We start from the raw sequence: 23,931 nt of genomic DNA, 5'->3' as shown, positions 1-23,931 counted from the left end.
TGCAGTATGGTACATTTTTACTTACCGGATCTCCTTCATTACCCTCAACCCCTAGTAACCCGTCCAAACCGCTGAGGCCCTGAGAACAAGATCACAAGACAAGAAACAAAAAAACAATCTTCAACAGATGTCCTCACTTTAACCTTGTTGTGAGCGGGAATACAACTATTTCATAACAGTGTATGTTCAAATTTTTGGTTGATTTCAGGTAGCAGTGATGGATTGGGTGATACATGTGTGTATTTTATTTGTCAAAAGGGATACTTGCGGGTTTTCCAGGTCTTCCAGCAGGTCCTGGTCGACCCAGTGGGCCTTCAGCTCCCTACAGAACACACTTCATTACTTCAACAGACTAAGACTGCGAGGCCCAGGATAAACTTTAATTGTGCAAAATCATCATGAATAATCAGAATTCAGTCATTGTTGCATTGTTTGTAGTAAAAGGTATACTATGCAGGACTGTCAGTTACTGTTTGTACATAGCTCGCCTGTAAAAATTGAAAGTACAAGCTAACCCCAGATTCACTCTTGTTTGGTGTTACGCCTCACCATATTTGTGTTTTTTCTGCACTGTGTCTCTTGAATGCCTGCTGCTTACAGTCTGGCACCTGGTCGAAACCTTGTTACAAAGCTTGACCCATAAACGTCCTGAACACAGAAAATAAGAGGGAAATAATAAAAATCTCGGCAGAGGGCAGAAAAATACACTGCCATACACTGTAAGTAGGTCACAAGTGAGGATAGAGAGGGATTAGTGTTACTTCAGTATGAGTCTTTGTGTTGGTTTTTAGGAAAACCTGCATAGTATGTCTTTAAGTGGCATACAGTACATTGCTCAGAAATTGTTTGGTGGATTTTAGATCTATCCAGATATGCTAGTACAGAGGTATCTGCCTTGTTTGTAGATATTAACTCATACAACAAACATTTGTCTTGGGGTATCTGGACCAGAACAATCATATCTGATTTTATTTGAAAATCTATTTTTAGATTAGACTTTAACACAACTCACAGTTTTTCCAGGAGCTCCTTTGTTTCCTTTCCTTCCACGCTGGGCTCTTTTTCCCTTTATAAAGACATTATTTCCATGATGACAACTTTGTTTCATTTTTATTCTGTTGTAGATATTCATCTGAGCTGAGCAGTGCCTTCCTCTTACCTTTGCCCCCCGAATTCCTTTAGTGCCTGGAAGACCGGGAGGACCAGCAGGCCCAGGTCGACCTTTAGCCCCCAAAGTGCCGATGAACCCGAGCTTCCCCACTGTCCCCTAAAAAAATACAGTCACACACTTAAATGATATTATAACATGATCTTTGTTTACTGAAGACATAGACTATTGGAACTGATAAAATACCAGAACATTTAGAAACACTGAATGAGTTCAAACATGTTATTTACCGTTGCACCTCTATTCCCAGGTTCTCCTCTTGCACCACTTTGACCTCTAATGCCCTGGGGATTAATGAAGGAGACACTGCGTCATTGTGGTAACATTTTTATACGCATCTCTAAATATGCTTGTCCAGACTAGTTATGCAACACATAATGACGTCCCACCATGGGTCCTTTGATGCCTTGAAGACCGGGCTTGCCAGCCTCACCATGACTGCCCTGAATTACACAAACACACAACAAAGATGATATTAAATGAACTAAGTGAACCCCTTCAGTTCGACAGATTACAATTTCAGCATTGAAGCATTTCATTGTGTCAGAATGAATGAATGGTACATTACACCTTTGGTCCAGGCTTTCCAGTTTTTCCCTCAGCACCTCTCTTGCCTGGCAAACCCTGAAAAAAAATAATAAAGAGAAATTAAAAATGAGAAATAAGGAATAAAACAAGATCAGGGCTTAAAGATAAAGATACATCTGGTAACTTTTATGAAAATAAATTTGTGTCATATTTACTGAAACTGTCACTTTATTCTGAGAGAAGTACATGAGACAAATACCGTAAAACTTCTATTAAATGCCCAGTCCCTTTTACTAGCCCCGTGTGGCAACACATTTTGACAAATAAACACCTGTCTTAATTAGACACCTGGTCTGGTTGCCAAGCTGCTCATTTTTTAGTAGAAGTTCTTCAGATGTATAAAACAGGATTGTTGGTTACCTCAAATAATGTGTTCATTCCTCGATTACCCTGTAAGTTATTCATATTTATTTAGTCCATAAAAGTCCTCAGATCAAAAGAATCAAAAGGTTTTTTTTTTTTTTAATAAAAATGAATCCAAGTTGTGAGTATTGTTTTAACAGGATAAAGTGGTCGGTTGTGTTGGTATGCCTGGTACCGTAAACCTTGAGTGCCGTAACTCTCCACTCTCTCTGATGCACTGTCTGATGGTTGCCTTTGTCTCACCTAGAATGTTTTCAGAAACATATTTCAGTGTACTGTTTAGCTGTAAAATGAGAAAGTGGGCTAAGTCACAAACCTTCTCATTTTACAGTGAAACTGTACACTAAAATTTGTTAGTGAAAACAGTCGAAGCAAGAAAGACACAATGCATTAACAGAATCTTGATTCGTATTTGATCAATGCTGCCTAGTTTAACAGTTTGATCGCAATTCTCAAGCAGTGTTTGACATAACTGACAACTTTGTTTGAGATTTCTCATCTCTGATTGGTTGTTTTTGTTCACATGCAGTAAGGCCATCAGAAGTGCTACAAGGCAAAATAATGGGCAGAAAAGCATGATTGTTTTTTTTTTTCACAGATTATCTGTCTCATTTAGTGCTGCGTGAATTTAGTGACAGTGTTATCAATTATAAAAAAAGTTGTTTTTTATGAAAGTTACCAACTGTAGCTTTAAAGGGAATACTTCACATGCAAAATGACTATTTGTGTATCAATTACGTAGCAGTTCATTATTATGTTACCTTGAATTCATGAAGAAAACATTTTTCTTGTAGCCTCCAGAGTGAACAGAGAATCCAACAAAAGGCAAACATTCTTCATGTATTAAAGTTAACAACGACCAGGTCTAACAACAGCAAAACTGTATCACAACATCCTTATACAAAGTCTCACACAACTCCTGCAGTGTAATCCAAGTCTCATAGTTTTGCTGTTGCTAAACATAATCTATTGACTTCACTTGATTAAAAATGTTTGCCTTTTTTTAAGATTCTTCATTCACTGTGTAGGCATGCAAGAGATGCAGTTTTCTTCACAAATCTAACATAACACTCTGTGAGTAATTTATATACAACCGGTAATGCTGTGGGTACAGTATTATTTTAGGTTAAGTCATGTTTTTCATGGCAACCAATTAATGAAAAGCAGTTTTATGCACAATATATACAAATCTTAATGTACACTAACATTGATTTTTCATTGACGTGAAATGAAACACATGCTGATAAACTGCTTTTGTTGCCATCTAGTGGTTGAAACTTTTAGTACAATGTTACATATATTACATTCCAGATCAGAGTTGCCTGGACATAACTAGGTGGAAATGTTCAGTGCACAGAAGTCAACGTTAATGTTTTGTAATGCAATAAAATGAGTGGAAAAAAGTGTGGAATTTCTCTTGAATATTATGTGATAAATATGCTAATGCAATAATATACATATATATATATATATATATATATATATATATTCTTTCTTTCTTTGCACTGTAAACGGTGCACTTGGTGCATTTGATGTAATTCACTGCTCACACATTGTAGGTTTTATGTCTAAATGTGACTGTTGAATGTATGTGTTGAATCTGTCTGCTGCAAACCAAATTGCCCTCCAAGGGGCAAATTAATAAAGTGAAGTGAAGTGAAGTGAAGTGAAGATAAGCTTAGTAACACATACTGGTGTCGATGGTCCAATTTGTCCAGGTGGACCTATTCTGCCAGGAGGGCCCTGGAAAGGGAAGGCATACAATTCTCAGTGTTTATTTCTAGCTGTGTCATATTGAAACAAAAGTACATACAGCATCTCTTATAAGAATCCCAACTATATATGGAATACAAATATATGTGTTAGTAACCACATGAAACTTGACACAAAAAAGGCAACATGGCTTCAAGCATATGATACATATATATCTAACATGAAGATCATGACTGTTATTAGTTATCACCACAGCATTTCAGACATCACTGATGATCAAAGAATCTTCATGTGTTACTAACAGTGTGTCCCCGCAGCCCCTTCTGGCCTTTCGCCCCTGCTGCCCCAGTGTCGCCCCCTGGTCCGAACGGTCCAGACATGCCTGATGGACCTTTGGTGCCTGGCTCACCCTGTGAAAACATCATCATCACCATACATTTCAGACTCTTGACAAAACTTTCTGCATGCACTTTGCAAACTTTGACCATCATTGCTTCTGACTGATGAATACGACTGACCTTGAGCCCTGTAACTCCTTGTTTTCCTCTGTCTCCTGGTGAACCCCTGTATCCCTGCAAATGAGGGTATGATGGTGAAGACAGGGCAGAGGGGGCACATTTTCCTTTTTAATTCAAACTTCAAATATATTCGGTGCACCACGGTGGGTCTCAGAAGTCTGTATCAATATTTTAGACATCAGCGGCTGCAAGGCTACCTGACTTTTAGATTCTGAGGATTATTCTGGTATATTTTCAGAGCAGAAACAGTCAAGAATGCAGATGGCACTGTCCTGCGTCACTATACAAAAGTAAAAAGGATTATATACAATATTCTAATAAACTGTCCTCCCACCTGTTTCCCCGGTGGGCCCTTTGCACCCTGTGGCCCTTTGTTGCCTCTGTTGCCCTCAGCTCCTTTTGGCCCTTTCTGTCCAGGAGGCCCAGTGCTTCCCTTTTCACCCTGAAATGTACATAAAACAAATGGTTTCCCAAGTTTCATTGATGCATCTATGTTTCATCTACATACAGGGTTCTGCGTGGTCATGAAATTCCTGAAAACTTTAGACAAACTCTTTTCCAGGCCTGGAAATGGTTTGGAATTAACAGAATGTGTTAGATATTTTAAAATGTACATTGTTTTGGATATTGTATAAAATATGCTCATAAAAATCCCAAAACGTCTAATGTTACATGAAATACCTTTCCTGCATTACTAATTTGACATCTAGTACCACAATTTGTGGGGTAGAGTTAGCAAGTGCTAGTAGTTTGCTTATCGAAAAATGCCTGGGAAGTGGGTGTTTAATGATGTATGGCTGTATTGCTTAATCTACTTAAATAAAGTCATGGAAACTGGGTAAAATTGTTTAGTTTATCCACCGTTTTGAAAATAAAATGATGCACTTACAAACTGACATTTACTCACAAAAATGCCTTTCTGTCCAGCTTGCCCCTCAGGTCCCTTCAGTCCAGGTGGACCCTAAACACAAAAGCACTGGGTCACACGTACACATGATGAAGCTAATCATAAAGCTCAATCAAGCCTACAGACTGCATTGGCCTCTTATCCTGTGTTTTTAGAAAATCAGACCTTTTAGTGCCTTCGCATTCAGTTCAATGAGAAAAGATATAAATCAAATCTGTGACAAACACAGTCTAATCAATCTACCTCCTCACCATCGAGACCAGCAACTCCCTCCTGCCCAACAGTTCCTCTGGATCCCTGAGAAGATGACAGAAACAACTGAGTGACGGATCAACAAGCTGATTGTTTCTGAAGTGGTTTCACAGACCACTCCATCACTTCACTACTCTGTATGCAGTAAAAGAAGCTTTACCTTATCTCCTTTGACACCAGCTGATCCGGGTGGTCCTTGAGGTCCATCTTTACCCTAGATGGAAAGAGAGCAAAGCAACAGTCACACAAAAAAGCCTTCCAACGAGTGCCGAAGGAAGACAAACTCATCTTGCTGAGCTTGGTGCTTGGAGAACTAAGTTTTGTGCATCTTAAAATATATTTGCATTTGAGTATATTTACAAATAATCAGGGGTAACTTCGGGTCAAGTGTCTTGCTCTAGGATACTTCAACAGGCAGAGCCAAGCCAAACCTCCAACCTTGGGATTAAAGGACAACTCACTGTACCTCCTGAGCCTAATTCCATGATGTCTGGGTGATTCTGATGAGGCCCCTAACAAGTTCCCCTATTTCAAAGAGGATGAATGACGCAGACCATGAAAATGAATCTTGAATCTTGTGTTGTAGCATGATTAAGTTTCCTAGAAAATCTTAATGCAATCAGGATGACACTGAGGAGCTCGAATTACCACAGTAATCTACGACATCCTGGATCATCACCTTGACAACAGAGCAACCTGATCTGATGACTAACCCAAACTCTTGCCCCATGCCAAACTGGAAAGAAAGAAACTCATTCACACTTGTTCAGTGTTTGACCTTTTTCCATGCTTAACATTTTGACTTGTCAAACAAAAGTGTGATTAAGAATATTAAGCCTGGATCAGTGCAAAGCACACTGACAACAAAAGCTTGAAAATAAACTTACTGGGTAACCTGGAACTCCAAGTGGGCCAACTGGACCTTGTGGCCCCTGGTTACCTGGAAGGCCACGGGGCCCAACCTCACCCCATGGTCCAATGTTACCCTGGATACCCTGGAGTAAAAAACATGTACTCAGTAAAACAAGATATGTAAATATCTTTTGTATATCAAGACAAATTTCAGGTTTTGTTTGTATGTCATTCAAAACATCTCAGTCGGCAGATAAGCTATGTTTCTCAACTAAACCCAAGCTTTCTGGGAGGACAATGAAAAACCTCAACAGAAAGAGGGAAAAACAATCTTGTAAGCTACGCTTATTGTTGCTTCAAGAGTTCTTCGTACCAAGTGGGACTGACATACAGATGAGTGTCTAATGCAAAGAAGAGTTAAGAAGTGTAGCTGTAGTTGTAAAAAAGCTATTGGAAGAAGGCCAAAGTGGTCAGTCAATGATCAATTAAATACATTCAGTAAATGCTATGAACAGTAAGTTTGATGCAGGCATATGCTCAAGACTAAGGGCGCAGTGACACATGAGTGAAATTGACATTGGTGAATATTCGCCTCCTGTTCACAAATCCATCAGATTTATTAGTTTTGTATCAAAAAAAATCAAACACTGTTTTTCATTAGAGGACTTGTAAGGACAATATTTTAATAATAATCAGAAGCTGACTTAATGAATGAGGAAGTAAAGGACTGGAGGGATCGAATGAATGAAAACATCTTACAGGAGATCCTCTGTATCCCTGTGGTCCAGGCATGCCCATCTCACCCTGAGCACAGAAAACAATCACTTAATAACATTCATATGAGGACATAAAGCAGCAAGGATGCTATATAAACTACAGCAGTGAAACTAATAACAGGAAAACAATCACTTACTGGGCGGCCTTGTTTCCCCCTTGGTCCCTGCTCACCTCTCTCACCCTTCATGACAAATATAACAAGGTGAACACCACATTACATTTCAAGATGTAAACCATGATGGAGTAACCAAGTGAACAAATTTGTCCAACGTGACAAAATGATCCAGTTTATAATGTTGACACATTTTGATAAAAATGCAAGCATTGACAAACTTTGAATTGAAGAATACCTTTAAGCCTTCACTTCCTGGAAGCCCTACTGGGCCCTCTTTACCTTTAGCCCCCTAAAGGAAACCAACAGCATCCATCATGACATCATCGTGCCTACATTCAGTTATTCCAAGAGTCTGCAATGTAACGTCCTAAAACTAAAGATGGTTATGTTCTAACTCACTCTCTCTCCTGGTTTTCCTGGTGTCCCCTTCATCCCTCTGCTCCCTTCTCCCTGTTGATTGATACAAATGCACAGCTACATAAATCATCATGTTCAGTCAGCACCACACATAATCTGAAATGCTGAGTAATCTACACTCTTAGAAATAAGGTTTCCAAAAGAGTTCTTCTTGAGGGTTTAAGACTCTACCTAGAACCATTTGCTTCTGTAGATCCATGTTTTTAAGAAAGAGTTCTTCAACAATTGTTAGTAAGACTAAAGCCTTGTTTCCACCAAGCAGTCCTGTTCCGTTTGGTTTGGTACACATTAGAACAGCTATTTTTGCATTTCTGTGGTGAAAATTTGTGGATGGTACCAATTGAACTGTAGTTTTGTTTACCATACCCATTTGTCATGATCCCACTGTTGGGGTACCTAACACACTGATCCAACACTAAAAGGTTGAGCTAGAGACAAAGCAGTCCTTTGATTGGTTAATAGAGTGCTCCCAGGATGATGTTTTTCTGTAGGCCAACGTGGAAGTTAGCATTGCACTAGTTCCCCCATCAATAAGCCTGTGGGATATTTCCACTGGATTTTGGATTATCGCTGAAAATAAGCTCTCTGATAAACCAACGTTTAGGATACTTGCATGTTTTGTTCAGCAAGATAATCTTCACAAATGAACAGCATTTTCATGATTACTGAAGCCCTAATGCAATTGCCAGATGTAACATTAGGCTATAAGCGAACTATGCTACGGTCACATGACCTGACATCGGCATCATAACAAGACTGTAAAGCCGTGTTTGGTGTGGCTATGCATGATGATGTTCTATAGTCTCATTTAGCCACTTGTTAACCTTTTTTTAAGCTTCAAAGTTCACGAGTGGAGTATATATTGATTCATTTTATGTCGTAGAACAAAACGTAAAAGTCTCTTAAGCTTGTGTTAACGACAGACCTTATTTCAGGCATCTTACCAAAAATCCATTAAAAACACCCACTGACAAGGGATATACGAGTGGTAAAAGGCTAATTTCTGGGTTTTAGGGACTCATTCCTGGCAGACTCTATAGAGAACCGTCACTCCTGCTAAGGGGTGAGCTTTGGCTGGTTTTGAAGGTTATGTAACCTCTGTTCATACTGCGGCAAGTTTAACATACATTAGGGTTGGGTTGCGTACAGTACTAAAAGTACTATGGCGGATGTTTTTGGTGGAAACATGGCTTTAAGGGTTCCACTGAGAAACCCCTTTTTAGAAGAAAGAGTTCTATAATGACTTTCAAAGTTTGGGTGTTAAAAGATCCTCTATCAAATCTGTTTTAAAGGTTCTACTGGGAACTAAAAAGGGTATTCTCTAGGGATAAACCGAAGAACCCCATATGGTTCTAGTTAGCACCTTTATTAGCAACAACAGAAATGTGATTTTGTTTCATTAGGGTTAAAACAGAATCACATTTCACAAGAAACAAAGGTGATTAACACTCACACTCTTCCCTACGGGTCCTTGGAGGCCAGGAGCTCCTGTTTTACCAGGCAACCCCTGTGGAAGATATTTAGTAGTGAATCAGTTATTTGTGATGCTGTGAGATGAGCAAATCTACTAATCAGTGTTTTTCATCAAACTCACTTTTGGTCCTGGAGGTCCAGAGTCCCCATTCATTCCATTTGCACCAATGGGTCCCTGATAGAAAGATCACATCTTATCACTGTTCCTATCATGGTCATCCCTTGAATAGTCCAGCTAAAGGGTAATTTCTGACAAATATGGACCCCTAGCTTGAAAAGGAGAACAAAAATTTAAACTTAAAGGAAATACTTATACTGTGGCTGGCTGATTGAGCTTCATAATTATGATAAACTCATCAACAGTTTTTATTAAGTTGTTAAGTGTATATCTCCATAAATAGCAAAACCATGACGAACGCATCACACACTCTAATTATGAATTTGTAAAAACCAGTCCAGCGTAAATGACATAATGGAGAGGCCTTTCTTGTATGCAGGCCATAGCTTCATTTACATAACCATGGAGTTTATGAACTCTGTGAGTTGATACTTGGTGAGACAAATCAGAAATACGAATGTTGAATTATTGCTGGACGGTCTTACCCGGGCGCCAAGAGGTCCATCCTGTCCCCTGTTTCCTAAATGACCTTGAAGTCCCTAAGGTGTCACACATATAACATCTTTTAGTAGTTTTTTTTCTTTTGGATGAAATATATGGCGTGTTATTCATTGACCTACACTTAAAATCACAGCCTCAAAATTTCAATAATTTTACTTGACAATCTTTGACATTACTTATATAACTCTGATCACCTTTAGGCCTTTAGGTCCCGTCACTCCGATGACTCCAGGCATTCCCTACACAGAGGGTTTACACATATAAAACACATGGTCTCATTAACATCCATATTAGCAACAACTGGAGCGACAATTAAAAACAGACTATTAAATAGACACATAAATGGAAAATGAACGGTTGAAATTAGTTTGTCTGGGCTTCATAAATCAACATGAAGTCAATCTACAAATTCAATTGTAAAGATAGGAATATAATAGGGATTAAATATTTGAATTGGACACCGTCACAGTCACATAAGGACAGGATAAGAAACGTAGCCACATAGGAACCTTAATACCAGGCTCTCCTTCACGTCCTCTCTCTCCAGATTTTCCCATCTCTCCCTGCAAATGGTAAACACAATTACATAATTAGTGTGGATTTAGCACAATGATCAACATCTAGAATAAATTTAAATCTCCAGTCACTCATACTCACAATTGGACCTGGCAACCCAGAAAATCCAGCTCGACCTTCTCGACCCTTTGATAGGAAAAATGATCAGAATTGATTACAATGCAATATCCACACTAGCATTACTTCATCAAGTTAAACAGGATACTACATTCATTACCAGCTGCCACAACGTAGCAACAGCTCGTAGTGTTTTCAACTTGTGAGTCTGTGTGTGTGTCATTATGTCCTTTGAAACCTATTTTGGCAGAAACTACTACAGAGATGGTTTTGTTTATTTTGCCAGATGTTTATATGTCTGTCTGTGGACAGATTTTATTAACATGATAGCATCACAACCATGCAAAATAGAGTCATGAAACTTTACAGGTGTGTAGCTGAAGGTGTGTCAATGAAGGCCAAATTAAAATATGGGTGTGGTCCAAGCAAGGGGGTCAAAAGTGGGCACTTAGACAGCCATGCAAGTGTGTGTGTGTGTGTGTGTGTGTGTGTGTGTGCGTGCGTTTGGGGCGGGGGTTTGGAAGTAGGGAAGGGGCCATTGCTGCCACTACTTTACACCCCAGGCCCACATTTGTTTTAAGTCACGGATTGGCGTATCGCAGCTGATCCCATTGCAAGATAGCTCTAGTGACACCTCTGGTGACTTGAGTGTATATTTGTGTCAGTATTGGACTACATTACTACAAACTGTTGTGTACATATGGAATATGACCACGTTTATTATGGGTTATTTCTGCCAAGTTGCCGCTATCTGACATATTTTACAAAAATTCCCTCTTTCTCATCAACATCAGTGACCAGTTAATGTGAAACTAGTATTCTATATATATTCTGCACAAATATTAAAGTGAGTGATATTGATATTTTATCAATTTTACACTAACCTTACACGTACTAAAGTATCCAGCATCGATTTTGTCCTACCTTGTCACCCCGAGGGCCAGGAACTCCTTGAATACCATTTGGTCCTCGATCTCCCTACAAAAACAATAAAGAAACAAACATGTATATGCTCTAATTCATTCACACAAATGCACAATTTTACAAACATGATTCGTTCAACTTTCTCAAAACCGACCTTCGGTCCATCTTCTCCCTGCTTCCCTTGCTCCCCCATGATACCATCAAAACCCTACGACAATGATGACAGGTATAAAAAAAAACTTGATTATTACAGTTGCTTTATTGTTAGTGAAATGTCTTTATTCATCACACTTATTTCACTCACACTGGGTCCAGGAGGTCCTGGTGGCCCTGTTGGTCCTCCAGGTCCCTCAAGTCCCAAAGGGCCTCGATGCCCCTTTAACCCTTGTTTACCTGGAGGCCCTGGAAGTCCCTGTGAACAAACACAACAGGACGTTGAGCTGAGTGATCGGGTCAATAAACTGATCAACAATCAACTGAACAGACTGACAGGAAAGATCAAACTCACCAGGTCTCCTTTAAACCCAGAATCCCCCCTCTCACCTCGCTTGGCTTTAGACCCCTGGAAGAGGAAAGTGCACACACACACACACACACACACACACACAAACACGCAAACAAAAAACATCTACACATTTAGCTCAGTACTTAGAGTAACAGTATAGCAGCTTGATGTGGTTAAAATCATTAAATATTGTCATATATCATAAACATAAACATAAACATTTTAGCTGCAGTCAATATTGAAATTGCTTTAAGTAATCTTACTGGATCACCTGAGGGTCCAGGCTTTCCTGGATTCCCATTGGCTCCCTGAAATGAGATGGAAAAAAGCTCCAACATGACAAACTCACAACAGCACATCTGAGTTCATATCTTTTCTAGTTATTAATATTGCATGTGCAGAGGAGGTACATTTAGTCCAGGTGGTCCAGGTTCCCCTATGTCCCCTTCATCTCCTGGATCTCCCTGGTGAAACACACAGACCACAGATGACAGAGTGACCTTAAAATGATGGCTGCAACCTACTGCTTAACTGTTCCTGGTTGCTTTTACATAAAGTGTACTCACAGGGTCTCCTTTAGGACCTGGAGGTCCATCTGGTCCTGGCCTTCCCTGTGAAAACCCCCCCCCCAAAGATGTTTTCTTTATTCATAATTTTTTTGTCTTCATGTGATAAAATTGTTATGTATGAGTCCTGTACGTGGAGAGCTTTTCACAAAGAGACAGCCACTACTTTTCCAACCAACTTGGTCAAACAAACATTTGCATCAGACTAAAGCACTTTATTGGTCACAACAAAGGAAAAGTCAAATAATAATCTTCATCTGGAATGCACTTCCTGTTGAGATACCATCATCAATTTCTGTATCCACTTTGAAAAAACATTTAAAAACACATTTTTTAGGATGGCATTTTATAAGCTTGCAATGTTATTTGTCTGTATATATATATATATATATATATATATATATGTATAGATTCACGTGAAGCTTGTGCACAGAGCTTGTGTGTATGGATATATTTATATATGTGCCCATTTGTGTGAATGCATGTTCATATTTATGTATATGCATTTGCCTTTATCACCTTGTTTTTGCTTCATTTATCTGTTTTTATTGTCTTGTGAAGCACTTTGTAACATCTGTTTTGAAGTGTGCCAATTAAGTAAATTTCTTCTTATTATTATTATTTTCCTTGAAAAGGACAAACTTCTTTTTTCATGCACAACGTTAGAATTTTTGTCTCATATTTATGGCCTACACATAACCAAGCTACAAAGTTCAATCCCCAGTGACTGTAAATGCAAACCAACCTACAATTAAACACTGCATGCATTTACACTGAGACGTATGGCAAACTGCAGTGCACTAGAAGTACCTGGATAGCACACTCATAATAGATATTCAACTTTTGACTGAACACTTCTTGCTCTCAATGGCTGCCATGTTGCCGTACGTAGTGGAGGGAGCGGGACCACAAACACGTTTCAAACTTGTGAATCGTCAGCTGACTATTGTGGTGAACACCAAAGCACCGTACAAATATACATGTGTATTTTTCACTACCACTATACTTTGTCAGATAGAAGCCATCAGTTTCTTTGCTGGGCAATTTCTGTAATAATTTCGTACAGCAAACAATAATGCAGATGCTAATGTTAGCTTGCTAGCTAGCTAATGCGGCATATTTCATCATCAGGCATTGACAATAGATGTGTTTGTCATGTCATGTCAAGCTCCCTGACTTCATATTTATTTGTCACCTCCCTTTCCTGTTCTTTTTTTTGGTAACCATTGTCTCGTCTCATTTCAGATCCCACTACCTGTCAAGTTTCCCTCCTTTGTGACGACATGCCCTGCCCTTATGTGTTTTTATCTGCGTCTCATTGTCTCCCTTGTCTTAGAGTATTTAAGTCCCTGTCTTCCCCTCCTCTGTTGCCAGATTGTCTTTACGAGAATGCTGGAACACTCACTCAAAGGTAGTGTTTCTTGTGAGTGTGTTTTTGACTGAGTTACCACCCTTTTTGCCTGTTGATTTGGATACCTTTGCCTGTGGTACTGATCACCCTTGTACTGACCTGAGCCGGATTAAAGACCCTGAACTTTTATCTGCATCTGAGAGTCTGCTTTGTGAGTCCATCTCTAGTTTATGCTTGACAGTGTTGTGGCTAAAGCTACACAATCTGTGGGCCGAAATAACATTTGGTGTTCATGCATGTTAAATTGTTGTCTTTACTGTACAACACTTTATTGTTGTACTTGTGGTCAGATGCTTGACTTGTAAATATTTACAAAATGAGGCAGCTATCATTAACTTGGTAGATCACTCAGTATCAGCCATGGATATTCATAGACATAGAAATGTGCCATGGAAGCATGTTTATTTTTATTTTTAATATATGAATAAATAAATACAGAAAAAAATAAAGAAAGCAAACAAGCAGATAAAACAAGCATATATTTTGGCGGGTGACAAATGTTGCTGATGACACTCTGCCTGGTTGCAATTCAATAAGCAGGAGATGAAACGCTGCCAAATCTTGCAAACTTCATTTCCGTTCCCCAGCCGGGTCATACCAAAGACTATAAAAATGGGACCCATTGCCTCCCTGCTTGGCACTCAGCATCAGGGGTTGGAACTGGGGGGGTTAGATCACCACATGATTCCCGAGCGCGGCACTGCTGCTGCTCACTGCTCCCTCAGGGGATGGGTCGAATGCGGAGAACAAATTTCACACACTCAGGTGTGTGACAATCAGTGGAACTTTAACTTTAACTTTAATTTAGTGCGCAACAGCCATGTTTAAGCTTAGACAGCACTACCCTGTCAAAATGCACACTACGCAAGGGGATACATAGTGTATGCAGTGTACTACATTTAAGTGCACTAACATAAGTATTGGATTTGAGACACAGCAACTGGTTCTGTTCTGATTCTGTGGCACTATGGAACGAAACACTTCAAAAGGTTTTGTTGTACCTGAGGTCCACGGACACCAGGAAACCCAGCCACTCCATCAGGACCAGGCTCTCCCTTAAGAAACACATGTATATGTACAGGTTAGACTTTTATTAAGGCAAGTAAAGGTCACCATTATTTGGTCTCTGTGAGAAAGTCTGTAAATGTCTTGTCACCTGTGGTCCAATTGCTCCTCTGGCACCATGTGCACCTTGATGACCCTGATAACATAAAATATTGTTTCACAAATATCTTTGTCAATGTGGATTACAACTTGATCAGCTAGCTGTTTACTTACTGGAGGTCCTTTAACTCCTGAGACACCTTTTACTCCGCTGGGGCCCATTTTGCCCTGAGCAGAGGACACACTTTAATACTTGCACTTCTTAATTCAATATTATTTCAGTATTTAATCCAGCATCATCATTTTATCCATTTTATGAAGACAGCGTTAGAAAACTTACGGGTGGGCCTGGTGGTCCACTGAAACCTTGAGCTCCAATCTCTCCCTGAGAATGATCAGCAATGTATCAAACAAGAATATCAGCGTAATTAAAATACGGACTGATAATAAAGATGATTGTTATTTATATAGATATGGATAATTGACACTGACCGGAGGTCCTGATGGTCCAGGAAAACCAGAAGGACCCCTGGCTCCAGGCAGTCCCTGTAAAAATGCAACAGTTCAGATGTCAAGTGCAGAAACTCACAACAAAAAGTAATTGTTTTTAGCACAGTAAAAAAAAAATGTGTATTTGAATTTGCACTTTACAGTGATTTTATCATGATGATGCCACGAGGGGTTGCTCAGTGGCTGAGGCACAGTCCTCCATATCGAAGTGCCCCTGGGCAAGATAATGAACCCCAAACTGCTACTTGCTGTGTTATCAGTGTGTGATTGTGAGTGGGTGCATTTATCTGATGAGCAGGCAGCACCTTGGACGTACTACCAGTGTACGAATGGGTGTGTGAATGCGTCATTGTGGCATGACGTGCCAAAGGTGCTATATAAATTTAAGTTTCAATTTGAATCATAAAGTCATCCATACTTACTATATAGCCAGGGACACCAACAATGCCTCTGACTCCTTTATTTCCCTGGTTACAGCAAAGACAGGAAAATCAGAAACACATATAGCAGCCCTCTACTACTGACAGAGATGTGTGTATGTAGTGAATGATGAATCTGACCTTATCTCCTTTTTGTCCTCTGTCTCCCTGCGGTCCAGCCTCCCCATCATAACCCTAAAGACAGAGACAAAGTGGTTTGACAAACAAATTTAAATAAAATGCTCCAGTCCAACAACATAGTGACAAATTTACTAAAGAACAAAAATACCAACACTCCTGAAATACCCGCTGTTAACAATCTGACAAGTTAGTATGAGCAACTAAAATAGTATGAGAGGTAGGCGAGATAGATACATAGATATGCATGTATCCATAATTTCAGTCCCCATAACATTAAAAGTCCAGGCCACTCTTACCCACTCACCCAGCTCCCCTTTGCTGCCCTTCTCTCCTCTGTAGCCTTGGGGACCCTATAGCGACAAGCACAAAGAACGCGACTGCCCTTAACGTATGGATGAAAACTACATATAACAAGGTATTAAAGGCCTGTTTGACAGCATTACAACTACTAAAATACACATATATTTTATATATCTGTCAGTGGTTTTACCTGTTCTCCAGGTAAACCTGGAGGGCCTGGATCACTGTCCTTTCCTGGGGTCCCATCTCTCCCAGGTCGGCCCTGGGGGCCTGGCAGACCCTGTGGTCCAGGTTTGCCCTGAGGTACAACACAAGATGCAGTTGCCCCGGTCTCATGACAACTTTTACTGAGGAAAAACTTCTCACCCAGAATTCCTACAATTACCAGCTAATACATCCAGGTATTCCAGCAACTATCCTGAGCAACCACTTAATTATGACATGGCAACACACCTCAATACCTGAGGAACGACCTCACAGTAAGTCACAAATGCAGTTACTTAATCCACCATAACAACCACCTTCATAGACCGAATTAAAATGTTTGTTTACAATAACTTTGTAGAGGTAGAACACGCTTTACAGACATGAAATCAAGGGGCACTAAGCAAACGCTACCTTAATTCGTTGGTTTATAGCCACCTAAAAAAAGGCCTATCTAAAAAAACAATATCAGTTTAGGTATACACCATATTTAGTATTTTCCACCGCTTTACTTTGGCATCGGACGGCCATATCCAATGGGGAGTTGAAGCCATTATCTCAAAGCCACCAGATTCTACTAACATGGGAGGTGCTGGTCTACTGCCGCCTCGATCAGTTTGTATATAAAGCTGTGAAAAAATTCCACATATAGTGTGCACTTAAACTAATAGATTATTTTAAGGTGGGTCTTTTTAGGGTGGCTAACATACATTTTGCTGCTGCCTCTGTCCATAGCAATACATTGCTTAGCTCCCTAGTTGGTAGATTTGGTTTATCAAAGACACCAGCAAGGCAACACAATACGTAAAATAAGCACAGCAGAAATGTCAGGCAGGTCGGAAAACTGTAATTATTAACCATGATATTTCTTTAAACGTTGCAGTTAGGGCCGAAAATGAAAACAGAAAAAAACAAGTTTAGCGAATTCGCTTATCTCCCCAACTGAAATCAATTGCCAGCTGTGATTGTTGTCCTTACTGCAATGATTCCGTCCATACATCCTATCAACTCTCTTGAAATGCTAAGCAACCACACCTAACACCCTAGCAACTGCCTAGCAACACTGCAGCAACCAACCTCTGGTAACTGTTTGCTTAATCAGCAGAACAGTACAAATACAGTTCATTAAGAAGCTTTGGCCGTTTGTAGTTTCATATTACATTGTCACAACCTGTACATATTGCTCCATACTGTTCTACATACTGTATATCAGGCAACTCAATAAGATATCAATCAAAGTCATAGTTATGAGTTCAGTGTAGAGTTTTTATGGCAAGAAGAGCTGAGACTAAGTAATGTAGCATTACCTCTTTTGATGTCTGACACTTAGAGAAGTCTAAATAAGCCTTATCAATGTAGTGTATGATGGAGTGAGCCCATAAACTAGCAAAAAGAGTCTGATAAGATGCAAATAAAGTGGAGATACCTACGATTTTCCCTTGAACTCCTTTTCGTCCTTGCTTCCCAGGTATTCCAGGTGGCCCCTGGAATACAAAATTTGCCACAGGAGTCATTTTATAATCTTTCAGATAGCTGTTTAAATTTTGTCACTTTTGTGTACTTACAAGTGGTCCGTCATCTCCAATAGGTCCAGGAGGCCCCTGAGGGCCCCTAAGTTTCTGGAGATTAAAAAAAACAAAACCACATTGTCTTATATTTCAGTCACAACATGTCCTACATGCTTATTTTTTTTTACACTAAACTGTATTTACACTATAAATGAAGTTATGATACATTATGTTGTTGGAGTTCTGAGCTGCTGTGCAGGATTTTGACTAACTTGTATTTAGGGTTGCAGTGATACACTTGTTTTAAGGTCTACTGCAATAAAAGTTGACGGTTATCATACAGTATATATTTTGCTGATCTATGATACTGAAAAAAAGCAACTAGATGGAGAATCTCCCCTTTATTTTAGTTATTTTCTAAGGGAGACTTTTTACACAAACTTCCATTAACAAAATGGTATCAAGTTTTAATTATAGTGATAAAACATTTGTCGATCCAAGAGAACCCTTCCATTTTCATCCCTTTACAGGTCATTGTGGTTGATTATAAAATAAATTCTTAAATACCATGACACCATGAAACCGCAATATTTTCTGAGACAGTTATTGTACCATAAAAATCTCATACCATTGCAACTCTACTTTTATCAGTGAAAGGAAAAAATGGATTTTCTGGGCAAAATTTTTTTTAAACAAACAACCTACCGGCCAGGAAGAAGTCAGCATTTTATAGATCTTGTTTTTCTGCAAGAGAATGACAGAGAAAGTATTCCTGTTATAATGTAAACCTGTTTATCCCACAAATAGTCCTCAAACAAGCTGCACTGAATGTAACAAACGTTCGGAGCAGTAACCATGGTCCCCACACATGTTCACGGACAAAATTTCAAAACTTTTTTATGACTTTTCAAGGACCCTTTTTTTTTTTTACTTGCCTTACTTGCCAATATTTATAATGACAGCTCACTGGTTACACGGAGGGAGAAACAGAATGCAGGGAGAAATTGAAGACAAGTATGTGATGGTAAACTAACTGTCACACATCAAAACATTAGAGCTACATCTTATTGATATCTCCAGCAAATAAATTTGCTGTTATGCTACATTACGAGGAAACTTATCAATGGAAGACCATGGTACATACAACAAAGTCCAAGACTTTTCCAAAGCTTTTAATGATTTTTACTACTATCATGACTTTTCCAGGTTTGGAAAATGTGCTTGTGAAATTCCATGACTTTTCCAGGTTTTCCATGAGCACAAGAATCCTGAATAATCCAAGCATGAGGAATGTAATTTTGCTTATAAAAAAAGGATTTCTCTATCATTAAATGTGAATCTAAATCAAAATATTTGCTATGTAGGACCTTTGTCTGGTTTGTGGTATATTAAATATTTTACCATGGAATATGTAGAGGTGGCAAGAGTCAAGGATGCGAAACATTTATACCGATATACACATGACTACATGAGTAACACTGTGACTGATATTTATATGCTGGTATAATATACTCATACTACAAGTCTGTTATTTTGTGAGCTCAATATACAGACAAAATCAGTACTTTTGTGAAAACCACAGGCATAATATAAGCTATTTTACTGCATATCTCCATATTCATACTTTCAGCATAAATCCAAACTAGTGTGTAGCACCACCAATGAACGAATGGTCACTTGGTCAGAGCTTCAACAGCAGTTTACCTTGAACACCTCCCACTCTTCTTCAGAGGTTTTAAATACAACAATGGCAGGCATCCCAGGTGGACCCACAGGGCCTCTGTATCCTGTCCGTCCGGTCCTACCCATAACGCCTTGATAACCCTGAGAGGACAGAAAACAATATGAATGATGCAGAAAACAGGATGAGTCTAGATTATATTGTTTACGCATCGATCAACATGGACAGAGATAAAAATCTGAACTGATAATCGAGGCTGCATTTAACCAATTTTGATCACTAGGCACCAGAACGCCAGGAGGAGCTGACCAAAACAGCCTTCAGATATAAACTGCCTATCAAGCTGTTGGGGCTGTTGTTGCATCATTTAGCTTCTAGAGCTGAGGTTGATAGTTTAAAATGATTTTAAACCTGTGTGAAATAAATCGAATCTGACTGTGATGCCCTCAGAAGATTAAACTGCAGAGGTGTTGCTGTATCTGAGGTTTAATCAGGGGTGGAGGTTGTTGATTATGTGACAAACTATCACAAGTCACGTATATGAAAACGGGACTGATGGTTTTGTTTGGTTTAAGCAAAGTAGATAGGTGAGGGCTCATATACAGTAATTCAGTGATTGGTGATACTGGACATAAGTTATGCAGAAACACAATTTTAACTTAAATTAAGTAAAATCTAATAGAATGTAAAGCTGTCTATGCTACATACATCAAGACAAAAATTGGGAGAGGGAATTGTGAACCATTTATCACTTTGAGCTAATTCAACTGTTTATCTATTATTGACAGATAACTGTTTTAACCATTTAGCTATACATTACCCTTAGTGTACAATTTAAATTTGTAATTATCTGTTTTTTAAGAAATAGAAGAAGATATACTTTATTAATCCCTGAGGTGAAATTCAATTTTTTTTCACTCTGTTGTCATATACACACAGACCCTAAATACACAAACTGGACCTATAAATGCATTGAATGCAGAGATGTCAGAGTGAGGGGGCTGTCTTGGACAGGCACCCTGAGGTGCTCAGGGGAACTAAGGCAGTGCCCTGGCACCTCTCCAGCTATCAGCCCATGCTCTATGCTTGGTCCGTACAAGGACTTGAACCGGTGAACCTCCAGTTTCTAAGCCTCCAAGTCCCTGTGGACTGAGCTACTACTGCCCTTTGTGCAGTGTTCAGCTACTGTAGCTGACACTATATGAGGATAGCCTATATTTTTAAGTTCAAATTGTAATCTCTATTTTTTCCATGTACCCAAGAGTGATGTATAAGGTGATGTATTATTATAAAATGGATGCATTGTCTGGATAAGTTTATAACATATATGAGATACCCATAGTACAATCTTCATTGAAACTTCAGAAATACCCCCTGCAGTACAAGTACCCCTGTATCACTGGTCTACACTACTGCAGGCAGACAAGTGTCTGTAAACCAAAGCTATGACATAATGTAGACCATGCTGAAAGTAGTTTCTAGCTGCACACTAGGGCTGCATGGTTGGACAGTATATTGGATATTATCTGATTAACACTATGAGCAATTCAACTCAAGTTACAGTCTTTTGATTAATTGTTGATACAAAAAAGATTTCCTGATTCAATACATACTTTGTCTCCTTTAGGCCCTGGTAGTCCTGTCAGCCCAGGTGGACCCTGCAACCCCTGATGAAAGAGTGAGGAGGTGCAGTTAGACATGGAAAATCATCACTATCAAAAATAATGTAGGCTACTGTAACCTAATTACAAAAGCAACCCATCAGGATTTATTGCTAAAGTTTTAGGTTAAACTTGAACTTCAATTATCCCTGAGACAGAGGGCAGTGAAACTAGAGCAGAAATGCAGATATCGAAGATTTATTATATCTGAATTCTGATTATTCTAATCGCTTTTTGTGATATTGGTTGAGGGTATTGAGGGGAGATTTTGAACCTCTGGTGTAAACACACAGTCTTTAGAGATTTCAGGAAAGTTACAGTACCCCAGTTTAGCCAGAGGAGGGTGACAATGGCTTTCAGGGAAGAGAGTAACCCCTCCCTTCTAACACACACACACACACACACACACACACACACACACACACACACACACACACACACACACACACACACACACACACACACACACACACACACACTTGCATGGCTGTCTAGGTGCTAGAATTGACACAGATATATGCTGCCATCTCAGTCATCAAATCAGCTCCACGCAAACTCAATTTCATCCAAGGTCATGACAGAAGATGAGATGAGAATATCACACAAATGTGATTAAAAATTTCCTATGCGGTTTGTTTATGCATTCATAACATTATTAAAACTCTGTCCTCAGTGTCACTCTGAATAACCCTGACATTTAAAATATACCACGACCTGACCGACAAAAATAACTCCAAATGTGAAATCTAGATTTGATTATTGATTTTGAACATTTACACATGTAAATATAAACAAGTCTTACCCTGATCCCAGGTCGTAATCCTGCCCCGTGATGTCTGACTGCGTATACAGGTGGCTGATTGGCTACTTTAACAGTCTGCAGTGGAGGTACAGTCTCTAATTGGATGGAGGAGTCTTCAGTGCCAACATGTGAGATCCGATCAGGTGAGGAATGATTATAATCCTCAGAAATGTCAGTGTCATCATCATAACTTTCTTTCTCCATCGCTGCATGGCTGTGCACTTCCTCCTCCTCTAAATCCATCTCATCTTCATCAGTCTCTATCCCACTCTCCTGCGCTCCACCTGGAAGTCGTTGTTGTGGTGGTGTTTCTGTTCTGGGTGAAACAGTTTGCAAGCTGTCATCCATTTCTTCTTCTTCTTTTATCTCACTGGCTGAAACATTAACAATCTCATCCTCCATTTTCTTGGAACTTAGTTCTTCTGCGCTTTGTAATGTGGGAGTTGCAAGAGTCAGGTTTTGGGCTGGATCTTTCTCAGGTGCAGCAAAGTCCTCAGTTACATTTTCTTCTGTCTGTCTTAAGAGTTTAGCAGGTGGGTCTACTGAAGCTGGAGGTGTAATGACTAGTGGCAATGCCTTTGTCACCCCTTCAATCGAAGGGTACACGCTGGAAGTGACAAACCCTGGTTCTGTGATGGGGCCTGAGATAAGAGTAGACCTTGTAGCAAACTGTGGCCCATTAGAGAAAGATGCCTGTGTACTTGCGGTTTCTGTATCTCTTGATAAAACACCTGGAGCTGTGGGGGTTTCAAGATGAACACTGAGGCCTGAAGTGGCTGTTGCAACACTTTCCAAGATAGATGCATCACTTGTCCAGGAGCTCTCCTTTGCCACAAGAGTTGGTGGATGAACTTGTTCCTTGTCCTGAGTGGTTTGAAGTGTGTGGACAAAAGGAGTCCAGGGTGTGATACTTCCTTCTGTGCTCCATGGCTCCTCCACTGTCTCTAATATGTCAGGCCGTACAGTAGAAAGCTGGTCATTTCCAGTCAGAGATGGAAGCTGTGGCTCAGTGTCTCCACCTTGATTTTCTTCCTCACTCGCAGCTGTTGGTTTGACCTTTTCTTTGTTGGTTGAGGCAACAGTCAGAGTGTCAGTGTCAGTGTTCACTACAGCTTTGGTGTCTGCATCCTCTGGATCAGGATGTGACTTCAGAGGGGATGTGCTGCTCACTGGATCCAGTCTGGGTGTCAGCTCAGTGGGAGCAGTCTGTAGAGTTGTGTCATGCGTGGGATTTTCTGGTCTGGCTGATACTGTGATCTCAGGCTGAGTGGTCACCTCATCTTTAGCTGCAACATCCTTAAAAAGATTTATAGGAGGAAAACATTACACCGTGTCTCCATTTTACAGTCTTTAGTGTGAATAAAAGTAAACCGAGAGAAGGGAGATTCAAAATTTATCAGTGAATCCTGCTCACCGATCCGTAATTTCCATTCTCCTACGTAGCATTACTGAATAGTTTCAAAGCAGGCAAAGGCATAGGTTTCATTTAAACATCAGGGGGAGGTCATATTAAGGCATTTTTGAGCATCAAACACTTTATTCCCTGCATTCTGATGACTTGTATACACAAATTTGGGCCTTTTCTACATCTACTTATGGTGGAAATGTCTTAATTTGTGTAAAGGAAATCACTAAATTCAGGCGCCAGGTGACAATTCAAAATATAAAACAAAAGACCATCTTGCTAAAATCATCTATTTAATCATAATCTGTAACGTAAAATAAATGTGAGCCAGGGGGGCATATCCCATATTGTAAAATAAAATGCACTGTCCCCTTCCTGAATTATTATAAGAAGTG

The 23,931-nt window shown here is 39.6% G+C and overlaps 1 protein-coding gene and 2 long non-coding RNA genes across 3 annotated transcripts; all 3 read right to left on the bottom strand.

The window, feature by feature from the left end:
* Positions 1 to 274: 274 nt before the first annotated feature.
* On the bottom strand, positions 275 to 1,252 carry LOC125896341 (uncharacterized). Its single transcript, XR_007450248.1, has 3 exons — positions 1,160 to 1,252; positions 1,013 to 1,066; positions 275 to 322 (listed from the first exon to the last, which is right to left on the bottom strand). It is a non-coding gene; the product is annotated as an uncharacterized LOC125896341 (long non-coding RNA).
* Positions 1,253 to 4,119: 2,867 nt separating this feature from the next.
* On the bottom strand, positions 4,120 to 7,521 carry LOC125896244 (collagen alpha-2(IX) chain-like). The gene is made up of 10 exons (XM_049588655.1): positions 7,489 to 7,521; positions 7,275 to 7,319; positions 7,121 to 7,165; positions 6,397 to 6,504; positions 5,670 to 5,723; positions 5,501 to 5,554; positions 5,258 to 5,311; positions 4,685 to 4,792; positions 4,351 to 4,404; positions 4,120 to 4,242 (listed from the first exon to the last, which is right to left on the bottom strand). Exons 3-10 carry the CDS (start codon positions 7,157 to 7,159, stop codon positions 4,120 to 4,122), a joined length of 594 nt encoding a protein of 197 aa, XP_049444612.1. The 5' UTR covers positions 7,160 to 7,165; positions 7,275 to 7,319; positions 7,489 to 7,521.
* Positions 7,522 to 9,140: 1,619 nt separating this feature from the next.
* LOC125896389 (uncharacterized) lies at positions 9,141 to 9,802 on the bottom strand. Its single transcript, XR_007450251.1, has 3 exons — positions 9,747 to 9,802; positions 9,265 to 9,318; positions 9,141 to 9,177 (listed from the first exon to the last, which is right to left on the bottom strand). It is a non-coding gene; the product is annotated as an uncharacterized LOC125896389 (long non-coding RNA).
* Positions 9,803 to 23,931: the final 14,129 nt, after the last annotated feature.

The sequence above is a fragment of the Epinephelus fuscoguttatus genome, linkage group LG10 (assembly GCF_011397635.1).
Source record: "Epinephelus fuscoguttatus linkage group LG10, E.fuscoguttatus.final_Chr_v1".
NCBI classification, from domain to species: Eukaryota; Metazoa; Chordata; class Actinopteri; order Perciformes; family Serranidae; genus Epinephelus; species Epinephelus fuscoguttatus.
The sequence above is the reverse complement of the archived record's forward strand: the minus strand, read 5'-3'. Positions and strand labels throughout refer to the sequence as shown.